The sequence below is a fragment of the Podarcis bocagei genome, assembly GCF_964188305.1.
Source record: "Podarcis bocagei genome assembly, chromosome: 13".
In the NCBI taxonomy this organism is placed as follows: domain Eukaryota; kingdom Metazoa; phylum Chordata; class Lepidosauria; order Squamata; family Lacertidae; genus Podarcis; species Podarcis bocagei.
In genome coordinates, this window is record NC_138138.1 from 3,844,636 (window position 1) to 3,863,948 (window position 19,313).

General features: G+C 42.7%; 1 protein-coding gene across 1 annotated transcript in view; it reads right to left on the reverse strand.

Moving 5' to 3' along the window:
• The window catches only part of MOCOS (molybdenum cofactor sulfurase), an 88,351-nt gene that overhangs the window by 56,179 nt on the left and 12,859 nt on the right, over positions 1–19,313 (reverse strand). The window contains exon 4 of the mRNA XM_081168509.1: positions 11,314–11,952. Within this exon, the coding sequence (XP_081024635.1) occupies positions 11,314–11,952 (639 nt within the window). The remainder of the gene's footprint in view (positions 1–11,313; positions 11,953–19,313) is intronic.

Genomic DNA, 19,313 nt, shown 5'->3' on the forward strand with positions numbered 1-19,313 from the left:
CAGTGGAGGACAGGAGTGCCTGGCGTGCTCTGGTCCAGGGGGTCACGAAGAGTCGGACACGACTAAACAACTAAACAACAACAACAAATGTTTAATTGTTTTTAATGATATTTTTCTCTGTTTTTAGCCATTCTTGTTTTTATATGTAAACTGCATTGAGTCTCGCTCAGGGAAAATATGGGAATATATATATTCAGTATTAAATTACAAGAAAGGGATTTGCTAGACTTTTCAGGTATTTCATGGAGCATATCCAAATATGTATAGCAACCAAACAAGACATCACCATAGCCAAAGTGAATTTGGTAGAACTGCCATTTTTTCTCATCTAATAAATCTTAACTCAGTCTTGACTCTTGACTATGGGAAGGAAATCCAAAGTGGCTCCATGTATCTGCAACCCCAAGATGGGAATTTGACACCCTGACTTCCAGCGTTTCCCAGGCAGGGTTCAAATGTTCAAGCAGCACACACCTGGCTTTCTTGTACTGGACGATTATTCTTCCTCAAGGGACTATCTGATGAATCTCTCCTGTAACACGTCACCCAAGGGAGAGCTCAACCAGGGTACAAATGTCCTTTCTCCGTAGGGACTTATTTTGAAATGGTTACCTTAATCCCCCCTGTAGTATTTGAACAAGGTCTTATTGGGACTAAGAAACTGTATTAATTAAAACTCAGATATTTAACATATTAATCTCTCTAGAGAGACCAATCCCAGGTTTAAAGAACCCATAATAAACCTTACTTGCATTGGTTTGAAGGAAGATAATTAGAACAGACTGTCAAAATACTTCAATTAAGTCTCCAACAGTAATTACTGGGCAGACCAATCCCCAAAGTGCTTGACTTAGCATGAGCCCACTAAGAAACAAGATTTGCAGGGCATTTGGGGGGGGGGGGAGAAAATGATCACTGATGCCAGAGAAGCGGGGGGGAGGGGGTTCTTGATACAAACTACAAGTTGGTATACATTGCATCAACTTATAATTCAGCACATGCACAAAAAACCTTATTTGCAATTTATCATCTTGCAGTACAGACATCTTACACAAGGGAGAACACACAAACCTGTGCTCCAAATCTGCTGGCTAGGAGGCTATAGAAAAGTAGTTCAGTCTTACTTAGGACTGTGGGTGGTATAATTTGCTCCTCTCCCTCTCTCTCTTTTTAAAAGAAAAGTGAGATGTGTTAGTGTCTGTCTTTTCCAAGTGTGAGACACTGGCAAGTAGTTGCAAAGATGTTAACAGCAAAAGAGACTCGGCTAAATCATGTTTGATGTGTTTTTCATTTGCATGTATTTTGTGGAGACATTTATTTCACCCACCCCACAATACAGGTGACTCCCCACTTACACAGGGGTTATGTTCTGGGCCCTCCCCACATATTAAATCACATAAAGTGGGGAGCATTCTCTAAACATCATTTAAACGCCCTCTCTGCCACTCTTACGCCAATCCATACCAAAAATACTGTATCCAAAAATAACCACCACTAGAATTGAAGCTCTGGGGCCAACAGGAAGCTGGAGGATGCGCAGGAAAGAGGCTGCTGCTGCTGCTGTGCTATCCCGCACGCCAGCTGTTAGGCGGGGAGGCTGGAGCAGCCTAAACAACAACAAAAACCAATCCTTTTGGGGTAGACGTGGGGTAGGAAAAATGGAGAGAAGGAGGAGAGTCTCAAACACTGATGGATTGGAGGAGGAAATGAACCAGGCATCTCCAAGGCAGAGAGGGAGAGAGAGAATGTGGGGTACGTGGTAATACTGTGCATTGGGGGGGGGAGAATATGTCATCCCTGCACCAAACAACCCTCAAGGGAATCCTCTGCTGTAAATCTCCACATAGGCTCTAAAAGCATCCCCTCTATCACCCAGGAGATGACACTCTTCTTTGCCAAATCTGAGACAACTTGCCAAAACCAAGGGATTCCCTGATGCTTACATACACAGAACTGCAAATTGCTGGCAGAACTTCAGTCAGAGGAAGCCTAAAAATATGTCCTGTATAACAAGAGTGCAAAGCAGAATTTTATGAAACAATCCTGCTATTTTAAATTTTTATATTCTATTTTAAATGATATGGGGGGAGGGGAGGCAGGCAGGCAGGGGAATAAGAAAAGTAACACCAAACACTCTAGCAAGAGATAAAAAATGAACTCAGAGGGTCTTTGGATGAGACACAATTATGTCATACCCACACCCTGCTCATGACAGACACCGTTTTTACCTGCTCTGCTGTTATAACTGCCAGAGATGCATTTATGTCACTCTAGCCTTGCACTAATACCTCTTGTCAACCCATTTGCAAGTTTGAATTTCAGCAACACAGAGATTTAACCCTGGGTTGGGGAATTTTAATATCACTTTTCCTTTGGGAGCAGAGTCCCCAGAATCCTCCATACTGGGCTAAAAGTAGATTAGCTACCAAGGCTTCAATAAGTCCTGTTCCTTGCTGGAGAATTATATAATATATTTTTTTTTAATCCTGCCTTTCCACTCAACAGATACACAACATGGCTTACTACCATAAGGTTTATAGTAAGTTCCCTTTGTAACTAACCATATTAAAACCCCATTATTTCTACAATTAACACAACAAAAGGAAAGCTCCAAGGCAGAAATATTTACTCTCCCAAAGTATGAGCTAGGTTCAGGGGCTCTGTGAAGCAGAGTGTTTAATGCACAAGGTTTCACTGCCACAAAGTACCGGTACTTGCCCTGATTAGATGGCCACCACAGCACTTGAGATGGGAAAGAAAAGAGCAGGGGTCAATCAGAAGATTGCAATGTTGACATATAGCAATAACATACCGGTACTGAACCTCTGGCCCAGAATCCAAATGTGGCCCTCCAGTCCTCTGCACCTGGCCCCTGGGATTCTTCCCAAGCAATGCCTCTGCCCTGGTCACACCCCTCACTGGCTCAAGACCCTCCCCAAATGCTTTGGCGTTGCTGGAAATGTCATGGAAATGGGACAAGCCCCCTTGTTTCCTTGAATACACGGCACACAGGCAAGAGTTGTGTATGTTGCTCGACTCAATTTTGCCTCTGGCCCTGCCAGGGGCACCGACTTGCCCCCCACGTTGAGGGGGCCCGGTATCACATGTCGTCATATGCATGACCTCATGCGCCCCTCTGTGCGTCCCGCCCCCACCCAGTGCATGAGTGCTCACCTGGTGGTGGCAGTGGGTGGGCTACACAGCTCTTCACCCCCCCCCACATACCCCGCCCCCCGCACAAGCTCTCACCCGGCAACAGCAGGGTGTGGGGGGGTGTGGAGGGCGATCTTCACACCCGCCTGGCAGCAGCAGGCTACACAAGGTAGTGGCCCCCTCAAAAGTGAGGGGGCTCAGCCCCCTACCCACAAATAATGAGGGGGCTGAAGCCCTTTCCACACCCTGTGGTTGGCGCCACTGGTCCTGCCCAACACTGGCAAGCGGCCTATGAGCCAGTGAGCCCTTGGGCTGGAAACGTTTCTCTACCTCAGTAATGAAAAACAGGCACTCACTCTAATGTGCCCCAGGTCACACAGGGCTTCAAAGGTCAATATCAGAACCTTAAAGCTCACTTGGAAAGAAACTAGCTCTGCTATATGGGATTAAATATTTTCTCTCTACTTCTTGGCTGTCCTTTCCTGACTACTTCCAAGGCTGAGCACTGGCAGCTGGATGACACAAAAGACACACAGACAATCTTGCATTCAATGCAGTAAAATTTGTAAACATTTGAAACTGTTCCAAATATTTTCCTATCTTAACCTCAGCCTGTTAGGATTTTTCAGGTCATGCAGATATATTGCCTTGATTTACCTAAGTTTATGAAAGTATGTTTTCCCCTGTACATATTAATGTTTGCCTTTATAGCTTGCAATTACTAGGCAAAATCCCAGCTGTGATTACATTTCAGTTATAATTAATGACAACTGACTCAAAGTTATTATGATGCTATTTGTCACACTGCCTGAAATGTAATTTGGAACATAATACTAAGACCCACTTCTGTGTGACAGTTACTCAGCAACTAAGTCTTCTTAAGATGTCCTGCTGAACATCTTGAAAGCTAACTATATGCAGATTATTTCACAGAAAAACAGCTTCAGGCTAAAAACACAGGGAGAAGTTTCCAAAACCCAGTAGAAAGTGCTTGAATCGATGTCATTGTTTAGTGAAATATGATAATTAACTAATTTAGGCATGCAGAGAAAGCAAAAGGATGAAATGGGAAAAAGTTACTAAATTGTTCCAACTAGATGTGAAGGGAGGCAGCACTTTCCAGAGTACAGCAAATTAAAATGAACTTCATTTTCTCCTTCCCTCTTTCCACGTTAACACAGAGTCTGCTTTAGCACACATGTTTTAGGCTGGGGTAATCCCTGGGAGTGTCTGATCAAGTTTACTGTCCTGACACTGAATCAAGCTTAAGCATCACTCAATTACTGAATCCAACTTCTTAACTAGCAATTGAATTTATATTCAACTTCATATATTGAAGTTCATATATTGAACTTCAGCACAGTTCTATGAGGCCATCAATTAGCCTTGGGAGAATCGCGAGGGTTACTCCTCTTATATCGGCTCAAGGGCTGCCCTGAGGTAAGTCGGAAGAAAAAAAGTCTATGTCAGTAAATTCCAAAGATCTGCCTGAGAAAAATCTGCATTTGTTTGTTTTAGTATATAAAAAATGGGTAGTTTGGCAGAAGATTGTATGTAAATAAATGCATAACATCTTGTGACATTTGTCCATAGAAATACAGTGAACTTTAAGGGCTGAAAGCAACGGTGTGCAGTCCATCAACTAGTGGGACTAGCCTAGCCCCCTTAATGCTCCCAGCTCCGTGTGTGTGTGTGTGTGTGTGTGTGTGTGCATGCATGGGCATAGCCAGGGAAGCAGGAAGCCCCAAAATCAATAAAAATCAATTAAAATACATAGCTGAGGTTCTGCCCCCCCCCCCAACAAAAGGCCTGTCCCCCTAACAAAAATCCTGGCTACGACCAAGTGTGTATGCACATCTCTGTGTTTGTCTGTCTGTCTCTCTGATTACCTCCGCAAAGGCTGCAAAACTGCATGACCCTGCACAGCAATACACCTGCAAGAGCAGGAAGAGCAGAACTGCAGCCCCTTCCCCTTCATTTTAAAGGAAGAGCAGTCAGAAAGCCTATGGGGTGGGAGTGGAAGACAAGAACCCTGGAACCTTCAAATCTCACTTCCTCCCTCCTCACCTTCAGCCTCCATGTTTGTGTGTGTCTTTTGAAAGCATGGTGTTTTAATAAAACAACCACCTAGCCCAGGGGTAGGCAACCTAAGGCCCGGGGGCTGGATGCGGCCCAATTGCCTTCTCAGTCCAGCCCACAGGCGGTCTGGGAATCAGCGTGTTTTTACATGAGTAGAATGTATGCTTTTATTTAAAATGCACCTCTAGGTTATTTGTGGGGCATAGGAATTTGTTCATTATTTTTTTTCAAAATACAGTCCGGCCACCCACAAGGTCTGAGGGATACTGCAAAAGTTTGCTGACCCCTGACCTAGCCCCAATCTGCCAGAACCTGAAAGAACAGCAGCAACATTCAACAGCTAACAACACAATCATAGAAAGGGAGATGATGAAGAAAGCAGGGTTGTTTAAAATGTTTTTTTTTAGTGGGAGGGTAGAATCCACCTGGGGTTGTGTTTTTGAAAAAAACAAAGCAAAGCCATTTTTATTTTTATTTTTGCAAGGTGCTAGGAATGGGCAGACTGACCGGCTGGGGAATGGACTTCCTTGGGAGACGGAAGGTTTTCAGGCATCTGCCAGGGATGCTTGAGTGGAGATTCCTTGGGGTCCTCAACTCTACAACCCTAACTGTTCCCCTATGAAAAATTTCACCGGATGCCACTGGCTGAAAGGGGATTTCAATAACAGCTCTTTCCCCTCTACCTCATAAAGCCAAAGATTTCACATTCTAAGGAGACACAGACAATGCAGAAGGGCAGCTATATTAGCATCACAAAATACACCTCCAGCCATTTCAATAACACCTTGTATACAAAGTAAGGGAAGCAATATTTTAAGTGGGCAGAGGGAGGGAAACAAGAATAGTCCAGAAATGTTCTGAGTAGCAATATATTCTTCAAACAGGCTTTTCATACCTACTAGAAGGGGGAAATTGCATCGCTTCAGTTTCCTAATCAAAAATGCCTGTGTTGGAATTAGTCTTGTTCCTGAGAACTCTGCAGCATAATAAAAAAAGTTTCTCCAGTGATTTTTGCTCCAATTTTCATTGTAAATGGATTTAAGGCAAGCTGCTAAAGTGATTTATTTTACCAACATATTCTGCTCCACAAAGTCATACTAAGATAAACATATAAACTCTTTCCTTATTACAAGATTTTAGAACACAGCCTTCCTTGTCACTTCTTACCTCCACATCTTTTTTAGAATGTAATTTATTAAATATGCTGTAATAGCTCCCAAATACATTTCAATTCCTGCCATGTGAATGGAGATCTTGATTCAAAACCATTAAAAACTATCATTTTTTCCCCATCTGGGGAAGATTCATTTGAAAAAAGGAGCATAACATACCTCACACCCCATGAATTTAAAAAATTAGTTGCTTTGGGTGAAACATTGCCACTATTGGTAAGAAAAACAATCCAAATGTTGCCCGGTAAACAATTAATTAATAAACAATGTATCTGCAAATAAAAGTAACAATCCATCACTCTCAGAGTCTCGAAAGTTCTCAAAGGAGGTCTCCGTATCCTCTGCCACAATCATTTCAATGCAGAGAATGGGTGATGGAATGCACACATCAATTCATTTCCTAAGCGTCCTGTATCATTTTGTGTGGCCATAATCCACAGTCAAATGTAAATACTTACACTAGGAAGCATTCCAGGTTAGATTATCCAACAATAAAAAAATTAACATATATTTTAAGAGCTCTTCCAGTTTCCACACATTTATCCAGTAAACACATAGAACCATCCCAGACATAGTCTCAGGTTCTAAACAATGTACCAATTCCTAAACATAGGAGTGTACATATTTACAAAAGTGTACATGTGCCAAAGAGGCAAAGTACTGGAGGTTTATGGTGTGGAAACTAGGGTCTACAGCACTCACGTGTCATGAACCATGTCATGAACCAAAGGATCATCACATCCTTGTCTGACATGTAATTTCTTATCTTACACTAAGCATATATTGCACATTCACTCAGAACGTCCTGTGTTACAGCTCTAGGTCACTCTGACACCATCATCTAAAAGCCCTTGCTTGCAACATTCACAGGGGACAATGCCAAGCTGGACTGTTGGGCAAACCGTTCTGGGAGAAAAAAAATATATCTATTAACATTCTCTGCATAATATCTCTAAGTGCCACACACTGGTGACAAATGTGGCACAAGTAGCAATGCTGAGAATGCATTAGGTCACATGTGTAAGGCACCAGCATTGTGAGGCAATCTCTCAGTCTACTCCATTTTACTGTCAGAGAGAACAATGTACCATGCTCCGTAGTCATGTGTATTTCAAGAAATTGTGCTCAGGAACTTAATTTCTTCTCTTAAGAACATCACAGTTCTTTAGATAGTTAACAAGGACCACAAATAATCATTCTGTTTGATGGTGTCTTCAGTAATGATTGAATGAAGCCTGGTATTTTCCCCAGAAAATGATGGGAAATACAGTGTGTATGTTAAATTCTCCATGTGTGAGAATAAAATTTGAAAAGGCAAAAACCCCGAGTGCTCACAGGCCCAAAACTCACTGTTCAATGGATTCATGGATTCTACAACTCATTCCTGATTTGTATGCCTATGTGTTTTGCATTTTATGCCCTGGCACCCTATTCAAATGCTATGGCTTTATATGCATGTCTCAAAGAATATGCACATCCGGTGGGTGGGAAGAGTCTGTCTTGCTCTCCCACCAGGAGGGCATTATAAAAAACAATTCCCCTTTTAAGCAGCCTATTTGGCTTAAAGAGGTGTAACCACTCTTTCAATAAACACAATGGAGAATTATTCTAACACAGAAGATTCTAAAACCCAAACTAAATATGGAGCGCAGTAACCATGCTCCCTCTTCCTACCCTGCCAGAAATCATAGAATCACAGAATTGCAAAATTGGAAGGGACCTTGAGAATCATCTGGTCCAACCCCTGCAACTAAACCATACATGACAGATGACCATTCAATCTCTGCTTAAAAACCTCCAAGGAAAAAGTGTCCACCACTTTCCAGGGGATCCGTTCCACTGTTGAACAGCTCTTACTGTCAGAAAACTCTTTCTGATGTTTAGTCGGAATCTCCTTTCTTGTAACTTGAATCCATTGGTACAGGTCCTTCCCTCCACAGCAGGCGAAAACAAACGTGCTCTACCTGCCATGTGACAGCTCTTCAGATACGTTAAGACATTCCTGTTTAGAAGGTTCTTTTTAACAGCTAGAAGGCCTCCCTAGGGAAAGTTTCCAAAGTCAGGGACCCCCAAAAGAAAAGGTCCTGAATCTCATTGTCCCTTTCCATACATTGACCCTTTCCTAAGAGCAGGTAACGAGGTTATATTTTGGGTGGGCTTTGGAATTCATAAGCAATCCTGGCTGTAAATTCTGTGCTGCCTTCTGTACACAAAGAAGTATTGAACTCAATGGAACCGAGCCTGAATATCTAAGCCAGGCTTCCTCAACCTCAGCCCTCCAGACGTTTTGAGACTACAATTCCCATCATCCCTGATCACTGGTCCTGCTAGCTAGGGATCATGAGAGTTGTAGGCCAAAAACATCTGGAGGGCCAAGGCTGAGGAAGCCTGATGTAAGCACAGGATTGCAGCTTTTGTCTGAATGTCACCAATATTGGTTTTCGTAGTAGAGCAAGGGTTTATAATTAACTAAGATTATCCAGTTGACCTAAACACAGGACTGAGGGGCACACTGACACATCAATATATTGTACAAACAATCAGAAAAAGGTCGTGATGGTACTAAGGGTGGGCGGGAGGGCAGGGAGGGTGGGAGGGAGGGCGGGGTGAACAGTTGGCTGCCCTTTGTACTGAATGCAAAACAGGGAAGCCCCAAATACTGAACTTCACAGACATCAACAGGAATCATCTTGCGAAGGCGAGCAATACTGCTGTGTCTCTGCAACAACTTTCAAATGCAAAGGCACAGAAGAATTAACAAACCCTAGAGGAGATAGAATGGAAAGAGGTACTTCCAGATCTGTGACACTCACAGAGGCACATCAGATGCCTCCTCATTTTCAACCAGGGCTTGTCCACATGTCCGTTTGGCCCAGTACTTTCCCCTGGGAAAACCTGCAGTTTAGCACTGAATTGGAACAAATGGCAATCAGGTTTTCCACAGATTGCTGCTTGTTCCGATTTAGTGCTAAAGAGCAGGTTTTCTAAGGGCAAGTGGCTGGGCAAAGGCAACACCACTTGGACCTGTGCCTAGAAAGCATGGGACAAGCAGAAATAAATTGAATAAATAAGTGGACAAGCCCCTAGTTAATTTATTGCAGCACAAATGCCTGTGACCCAAGCAGGCCTAACATCCTTTCACCTCTTTATTTCTGGATCCCAAAAAACACATTTCTAGATAATTCAAGCTCCCATTTCTGGAGGTAGTTTTATGACACTTACAACTCTTACATAGGATGCATACCCATATTTTCATATACTTGTATCAAGCAATGAAAAGCAGATCTGATAAGATGATTGGCACCAAAACATGGTCATTTTGCCTCTGGTTAGGAAGAATAATGCTGCAACAAACTGAGAAGCACATTTACTCTCAAAAAACGTACTTACTTAAAGAAACAAAATGATCAGCCTCCTAGACTGATGGCACAGAAAACAACCAGGAATGAACACCTCAATCAATAAGTGTATTTACTTTATATCCTTCCTTTCATCCAAGGAATCCAGAGCAATATTGAAAGACTGCTTGTTTTATCCTTACAGTATGAGGTAGGAAGGTTCTACAGAACAGATTATGCAACTGGTAGTATCAGATGTCAGTGCCCCCTCTGACCTTTACGTCTGTAACTATACCATCCACTGCAGTCCAGACAGACCCATCTACCAAGAGGGCATCAACCACCAAACAGTAGCTGATGCCATCAGACTCCCCTGTACAATATTATGCTAGTATGCTATACACCTGAAATATCACAAGAGCAAAACCTTATTCACTGAAAAAAGCTACTGTGTATATTCCCTGACCTTTTCCTCTTATGGAAAAATGCAGTACCCTTTTTTAAAAAAACAATGAGACAAAGAGCTAGCAGTTAGTTGGGTTTAAAGACAGACTTCAGCTTACACAGCTACCTTAATACACTGTTTCCCACAGTTTGGCAAAACCACCTCCCATCTGCCTTCCTAGAACCCTTTTCCAATTATTTGGGGCAGAGGCAGGAGGAAAGTATTTCAGATGAGAGGGTACTCAGTGAATTTACAGTTTCAAATATTCCAGGAAATGATGTTACGTGATGACACAGCGCTGTTGACAGGGGTTGGGGAGGGGTAGAGCCTGTCCCATATTCTATGACCCCTTGCTACCTCCCACTCAATCAAGTGCCACCACTGTCCCTAAAACCTCTGATAATTTGGCCAAGCTAGACTTCAGATCAGCCCTAGTTGAAATTTTGTGACTGTAAGCACATTTATTTAAAGTATGGGAAATTTCAGAATGGCTATCAGAATCCTGCAGCACAATATTTCTAATTGAAGTATTTTTATTTCTGATTTAAGTTAACAAGTCTAATACGGACTCATATTATGTAGAAGTGAACCAGATCACTTATTGAAACAGATAATTATCACTGGGAGTGCTCTTTTATATCTCATTAGTTAAATGCAACATCACAGAAGGACCCAGCAAATTAAGAAAACACACTAAAAATGCTTAATAATTTAAGTGCCAGGGGTGGGTGGGGTGGGACCGGAAGCATCTCAAGTGAAACATGATTGATACTGAACATCTTAAATTGCCTTTTTGCTACTAGTAACTTTGCATAAGCTGGAATTTGGATGTCTAAATGGAACACGTAGTCACACACTTTTGAGATTTAGTTGGTGTGGATTTGGAAGGCTTAATATATTTTTCAGTGCATTTTTAATTCCTTGGCATTTAGTGTGACTCAACATAAACCCCATGTGAAGCTGCACCACCACTTATTAAAAGTATATTTTCAAAGTAAATTTCAGATAGAACAATCCCCAGCATCAAGACACAGGACCTGTATGGTTCCCTCAGTGCCTCAGGTCTGATGGAACATTATTCTAGAACCTAGGTAACAGGAGTTTTATTAAGGAGATTGTGTTTTACCTCTCAGCCACTGATTTTTTAGGTAAGTAGAAATCCTCTCCTGCAAGGTAGGCAGCTGCAGTTCCCCCTCCAAAATAGACTTTCCTCAGGCAAGCAGCAGCTCCATTCTTCACCAGCAGTGCGCCTAGACCAGTGGGGAATCCGAACATCTTATAGAATGACAGAGGCACAAAGTCTGCTTGATGAAGGCTTAAGTCTAACGGAGAAGTGCTGACGTAAGATGCCGCATCCAAGAGCACACTCCACTTCCCTTGGACCTCGATGGGGCGGAGCTGCCCAGATTTTATCTGTTCTATCCATGCAAGAGGATATCTAGTCCCTGAAAAATTGCTCTGAGCAGGATAGCAGAACAAGTGAGGTGTTTTGCAGCTGTTCCCTCCAGCCACCAAGTCATCTGTCCCCGACAGTAGATCCTTTGGTTTCACTGGAACTGACAATACATTCATTGCATCAGCGATTGCTCTCATGCCCACCACAGATGTGTGGTTATCAGTGAGGTAGCAAAAGTGGCTGCCAGGATCCTCTGCTGTTTCGGGAACCCAAGGGAAGGCCTCTGCAACAAGTTTGAGTGCCGCTGTGCTGCCTGAAGTGAAGATGACTGTGTAGTCTTCTACAGATGTATTGAAGTGCTGCAGTATCCTGAAAAAAGAGAAGAACACAGAGAACACAGCGTCATGGAAAATGTCTTTTCCCTCCACTATTTTATACTACTATAATATTTTTCTTGTGTCCTGGCAACCTTGCTAATTCAATGCACCAAGCAGTGGTTTTTACAAAGTTGCCCAATGGCATCATCATTGCCTGTGGGGAATACATACATTTAATTTCCCCTATCAAATAGGAGGTTGACTTTCAATGCACTGCAAAATCTCTTTGACCTGGGGTGACACTGCTGCAGGAAAGAAAACAGTTCAGCAACCCAAATGGGTAGTTTGATCTAATGCTGGAGAAGGTGCCAGAGGACATAGACTAAGACCATGTCACTACATAGCAATTAAATACAAAGGCATTCTGATCCCAAGTCCACTAGACAAATCTCCAAACTGGATGAGAAAGGGGGGGGGGGAGTCTTACAAATGCCAGCATAGGAGTTTGAGGAGACAGGGTAAACTTGTAAAATCTAACACCCTTTGATCAGGAACACAGAGCACTGTCATAAAAGCACAAGAAGAGAATATTATGAAAATGATTTACAGGTGGTACATGACCCAAGTCAAGCTTGCAAAAATCTATCATTTGCCCGATAACAAATGTTGGAAATGTAAAGAAGTTGAAGGTACTTTTTTTCACCTTTGGTGGACGTGCCCAAAGATTAAGGCTTTCTGGGAAATGATATATAATGAACTGAAAAAGGTATTTAAATATACCTTCCTGAAGAAACCAGAGGCCTTTCTCCTGGGCATAGTCGGCCAATTGGTGCCAAAGAAGGACAGAACTTTTTTTATGTATGCCACAACAGCAGCAAGAATACTCATTGCAAAGTATTGGAAGACACAAGATTTACCCACTCTGGAAGAATGGCAGATGAAGGTGATCGACTACATGGAATTGGCAGAAATGACTGGCAGAATCCGAGACCAGGGAGAAGAGATGGTGAAAGAAGACTGGAAGAAATTTAAAGACTATTCACAGAAATATTGTAAAATTAATGAATGTTAGAAGGATGTTGGATAGAAACTAAGGGGTTTCCAGCTGTAATGCTTTAGGAGATACGAAAAAAAAGGTTTACAAATGGGTAAAAGCTTAATGGTAAGGATTTGCTGAACTAACAAATTGAAGTGGAATACAAAGAAGGGAGGTATGAGGAGGTCTGGGGAAATAAGTGCAAGGAAGATATGTTATGGGAAATTATTTGTTTTTTAACTGTTTTTATGTTGTATTTTTTTCTTTTTATTTTTCATTTTCATTGTTATATTTTAAAAACTTTAATAAATATCTTTTTTTAAAAAAATAAAAATAAAAACACAAGAAGAATAAAATTGTTTTGTTCCTAAACTATAAATTAAGCATCCAATTTCAAGTTCATATACTGTATTGACAACTGCAATGTTGTCAAGCACCTGCATGCAGAGAACAGAGCACGTTGCTGTGTGAAAGTTACATGGGAAAGAACTTATATGGTATTTCTGAAGCAGACTGGGGGGGGGGGGCGGAAATGATGCCATCTGCTGTGAAAAAGGCCACTTACTGTTTTTGGTGGCGGTGGCAGCTCAGCGTGCCCATGAGCAAGCAAGGGAGATTCCCCCCAAAAGCTTCCTGTGTGGCTAGCTGGCAACATCATCAGGCTCTATTAAGCATAATTATTTAATGTACATTGGAATGGAAAATAAAGATATAATGCCCCCGTATTGTACTGGTAAAGCATGACTGGAAATTTCCATTGAAGCTGAAGAAAACCTAACAGGTTAATTATTAAGTAGGGCTGTATCTTTTTGGCTCAGGCATAAGGTGTTTAAATCACATGAAAAGGATTGCATGACAGGTCTATGCATATGCTAATCTGTAGGCATCTTGTGTGAGAGCTCTTTGTTTTCAAGCTACTGAAGAGAATGGAGATATTAATTCTCTGTCTCCTGTAAACTGCCTCAGGCAAATGGAAGCTGTTTGGATAGAGTCACAGCTTTGATTGTTAGCTCAGGATCAAGATCTTTGTAATCTAAGATATTATGCCTTATGTTTAGACAAGTATAAGAAATTATGTGTCTAACTGAATGTAACTTTTATTGTTTCAAGTTGTTTGGAGTTGTCTGAAATGCCAAAAAAGAAAATTAAAAGCTAACATAGAAATGAAGGACACGTACTGCAGTGTGACTTGCACCTACATCACAGCCATCCATCAGGGAAGGAGCCAGACTTACGTTTCACTCATCTGGTCACTTCCCTGCCATATAACTTGTATCCCAATATGCACACAACACACACAGAGACCACACTATCAACACTTGCACAATCACAGTGGCACACTCATAGGGCACAAGGCTAGGAAACTGCAAACAAGAGTTTAAGCCTCAGCACACACCTGTTTTTCATGCTTGGGGGAGGGAAAAGAAAAGCGAGAGAGGGAGCACCTGGGACTCAAACCCAAACAGCTCCCGATCCACCCTGCCACTTACGACTGCAGGGCGGACATTTAACATAAGGTGTGATAAGACCCAACCACAGGAATTAGACCTAAGCATCAATTCAACCCTTCCATTTTTGCTTGGATCAAAGATATCTCTGTTACAACATTTCTAGATGGAGGAATCAAGAAATATGGTTAGTTCAGTGGAAGCTTATTTATGCCTCATTCCTCTACAACTGATTAATGGAGCAAATAATGAGAAGGTTTTTGTTATCATAATTACAATGGGGATTGTTCTGACACGCAGCACATTAGCCACCTGAAAGGATCCTGCTGTGCAAACACTGTGCAGCTTAACTGGCCCAAATCAGAAAATACTCTTCCAGTTTTACACTATCACACTTTGTGGAGATTTAGAAAAGCATTGCCCACATTGGCTTATGTATATGAGGCTTATCCCACATGGAGAGCCAGAAGGGGCAGAGGGAGTTACTCTGCAAAGGGTCCCCTCTGACTGCAGATTCAAAATATCAGTAAGACTCCCTACTGCTGAGGCCATCGCTCAAAACAGAACAGATCCCCTTTCATTTCACGACAACACCCTGTTGATAGTATCATACCTCTTTCATGTGCATCAGTTTATTTAGCTCAGTTGGCCATATGGGCCAGCTGCATATTCCAGCATTGCACTAGAATGACTAGATGATCGTCAGGGTCTCTTCCAGCTCTACAGTTTTATGATTCTAAACTAAGGCATGTGACTCAGAGTGGCAATTGTGCTCTTCAGGTCTTGTCCTGCTTGTTCTGCTGGACTGTATGAGTGGTGAGAGCAGTGGAGGTGGGAGTTTGAGGGTACTTTCCAGGCTCCACAAAGAGGCCACAGAGGTCCCAGAATGAGCCAACCTTGGCTGCTGCCAGGCTCTTTCCACCCCCCTATATGAGCATTTTTTTGTGGGGGAGCGACGCCAAAATGAGGACGGACAGTAAAGTCAGCTCCCACTCACCCCTTTCCACAGACAGATCTGGTTGCAACCCAAATACTTTTTTAAAGCAAACCACAACCAGTTTTCTAATCCGACTGAAGTTGATTTGAGGGGTGAAAACGCATCAAGTATTTTCCAAGAAACTACAGGACTGACAGGAAAAGGATGTGTGAATGTGGCTTCAAAAATTAGCAGTGGAAGCGCAGTGGATGGAGAGTAACTGGTGATGTGAACCCATGCATCCTGCCACTCCATTTCCTTAACGGGCAGAGCCATAGATAGAACAGTCAGGAGGTTGGGGGCTGGCAGTCAGCAGTGTTCCAGCTTACTCTGCAGAAATTCAGACATGCTATTTTTATATTGCAATTATCTCTCTGAAGCCCAAAGAACTTCATTTTTACATAGAGCTGTTAATTGTTCTCACTCTTTCTCCTTTTAAATTACTCTAGTTCAGATCAATTCCTTGCAAACTTCGTTTTGATTTATTTAGTACAAAAGCAGTGCTTTTTTCTAAGGAAAAAAATGGTGCAGGTACTCACCATTAAGTGGTTACTGTAAGTGCCACACTTTCAACATGGAGGGGGGAGGCGCTGGTACTGCGTATGCTTGAGTTTCCCCAGAAAAAGTACTGTACAAAACTATTTTGCAACCGGGACCTGTACAGTTGCCATTAAACACTCCCCCCCCCCAATACTGTTTTATTGTACACAAAAAATGATGTACAGATTTGTCTAAGCTCTGCAGCAGGGGTCAGCAACCTTTTTCGGCCGTGGGGGGGGTCCACCATCCCTCTGACCATGTGGGGGGCGGGACTATATTTTGAAGGGGGGGGGGAAATGAACGAATTCCTATGCCCCACCAATAACCCAGAGATGCATTTTAAATAAGAGGACACATTCTACTCATGTAAAAACATGCTGATTCCCAGACTGTCCGCAGGCTGGATTGAGAAGGCGATTGGGCCGGATCCGGCCCCCGTGGGGGCCTTAGGTTTCCTACCCCTGCTCCGCAGCTTAGAATGGTGCCGCATTGCAGGGTCCGACAGCCTACGCTATTTCAAGAGGGTTGTTCACCTTGCAGGGAAATTTTGCTCAGAGCTGGGAAAAGTTAATTTTAGGAACTACTCTCAATTTGGGTTTTTTTGTTTTTTTAATTTTTTTATAGTAGAGTTTTATTGCTATGCTTGTATATGTTTGTATGTTTTATTTTTCTTATGTTTTATTTCCATATACTCTTTGGAGAGTTTTGAATATTAAGAAGTTTAGAAATCCTTTTAAATGGAATACAATTTTTCATAAATGAAAATTTATACATCTGGAGAATTTCTTCAACATCCCAAGTTTCCACTCATATCCACTCTGTCTTGGCAGCATGTGCAGCATTGGAGATGAAGGGGCAGTTATGCTTCACTTTTTTCTTCCCACTGAAATTAATCGGAGGGAAGTTTCTTGTGCCAGGTTTGGTAACAGGTTTCCTGCAGTTTACCTGAGTGAAGATGAATTGGGTGGTGGCAAGATCAGGGCTGTGATGGCAGGAAGGCAGCTCTGCCCCATAATATGGGCCACCACTTTGGCACCAAAGGAGTAAGTCCAATAAAACCTTGTCCCTTTGTAGTTCTCCTGATCTTTCATATCAACATGGTAACAACCACCAAAGTATTTAAAGGTATATTCTCCCTCTATTTTTTATTTTATTTTTTTTACATTATTATGTTTTCTGTAAAGCAGCTAGCTTTTTAAAAGGGGGAAGGAGAGCAAACAATATTTGCATTTTAGTACATTAGCAAGCATTATGGAAGTGAGAGCTGGACCATAAAGAAGGCTGATCACCGAAGAATCAATGCTTTTGAATTATGGTGCTGGAGGAGACTCTTGAGAGTCCCATGGACTGCAAGAAGATCAAGCCTCTCCATTCTGAAGGAAATCAGCCCTGAGTGCTCACTGGAAGGACAGATCCTGAAGCTGAGGCTCCAAGACTTTGGCCACCTCATGAGAAGAGAAGACTCCCTAGAAAAGACCCTGATAGTGGGAAAGATGGAGGGCACAAGGAGAAGGGGACGGCAGAGGACGAGATGGTGGGACAGTGTTCTCGAAGCTACCAGCATGAGGGAGGCAGTGGAAGACAGAAGTGCCTGGCGTGCTCTGGTCCAGGGGGTCACGAAGAGTCGGACACGACTAAACGACTAAACAACAACAACAAAGCATTACCTGACTCACTAGAGCACGCTGATTCACAACATCATTCAAAATAGTGGATGGCAAAAAACATGAAAATGAATATTTGCTCTAGCACTGATCAGAAATTGCTTCCATTACTGCAGCTACATGTCACACCTTTCTGGCATAGGAGCTTTTTATTGTATTTCTATATAAAAGTGTTGTTTTCACTACTGGGCCGGGCAATAGAGTATCACATCAGAAAAAGGCACACAGCTAAACAGCAGTCTGGCAAGCATGACATGTGCTGGGCAGATTTCCCATCCTTCACTGCTACCAGAGTGTTACACCCAATGGATGTAATTGGGGGGCAGTTAGGCAATAATGACTTCTGCAAAAGGAAAGGGGGAAATGGCATCTGCCAAGCAAGGAACATCATCAGTGGGTATACCCAGCAGTTTCCAGGCATGCAGGTAATCTGCTCACTTTCCCTGGTAGAACATGTCTTGCGGGGGGCCAAGTGTCCATGGAAGTTCATTTATGCAAGATGACAATTCAGAAAGCTCTGCAGTGTAGAATGGTGCCTCATTTCAGGGTCCGGCAGCCTAAGCTATTTCAAGAGGGTTGTTCACCTTGCAGGGACATGAAATTACATTCAGCTCCATGCCCCCATGATTACAGAGCAGTCAGGCATTGCTTTGGTTTGGCAGTGGGGCTGGACAAGCCATATGCTGCCTGGGTCCCAGCAGCTGGTAGCAGGGGGACTTGGGCTTTGTGAAGAAATGGGATGATCCTCAAAATACAAGGGCTCTCCTTAAAAGCCCTAAGGGAAACAGCACTCAATCTAGAGAGGGAAAGTCAAAGTTCTGCTGCTGAAGAGCGGCAAAGGACAGCCGTATCCAACTTCCACCAGCCTCTTCCTCACACTCCCTCCCTCTCAGCTTTGGTTGACAAGCATCCAAGTTGGATTCCATCTCAATGCGTTTCACGTGCAACCAGTTTATAAACCTATTTGGTGTTAAGTTAATGAAGTTGTGGCTTTGGTTCACGCCAGATGGCTGTATTGCTCTACACAAAAGGAGAACGTTCAGGACTTCCAAGGAAAGGGAACTTTTTTTAAGTTCGCTTGTTTTAACTTAAATATGCCAGACAGTATTTTGCTGCATCTCTACTAATGGAAACTCTAAAAAAAAAATCACACATCTTGCAATATACACAGGATATCCCAGCCACTAAACATGTCCATGTACTGCTCAAGATAAGCCCGATGAGTGGCCTTAGGAAGCTGTCGGTGGGATGCAATGATGATGACCTTCCACTGAAGTTAAAGGCCTTTCTCCCTTTCTCCTGGGATGCTCCTGACAAAGCACACAGCTGAGAGCCACTCATCAACACTCATCAACACTCATCAACACTCATCAACCCAGCTACAAGTCACAGCACTGCTTCTTTAAGTACCGGCTTAAAGTGAAAGGGCAGGGCTTGAGCACTCACATTAGGAGTTGCTGGTTGTAATAAGATTAGAACACTATGAAGAACAAGGTGTGGACCAACTTGGCCACATCCACTGGTTAGAGAAAGAGTCCCTCCCTCCCTCCCTGCCAAAAAGAACACTTGTCTCCAACTGCCAGTTGCCCCCTGGAAATGCAGAATGGAAGGGAAGTGTGTTGTAGCCACATCCATCAGCCAGAGGACTAAGGACTGCTGAGAGAAAGAGTGAGTGAGGTTTGGGGGGTGTGGGTGGGTGCATAATTACCTATAGCTTGTAAGCCACATTGAGAAACATTGAGTTGAAGG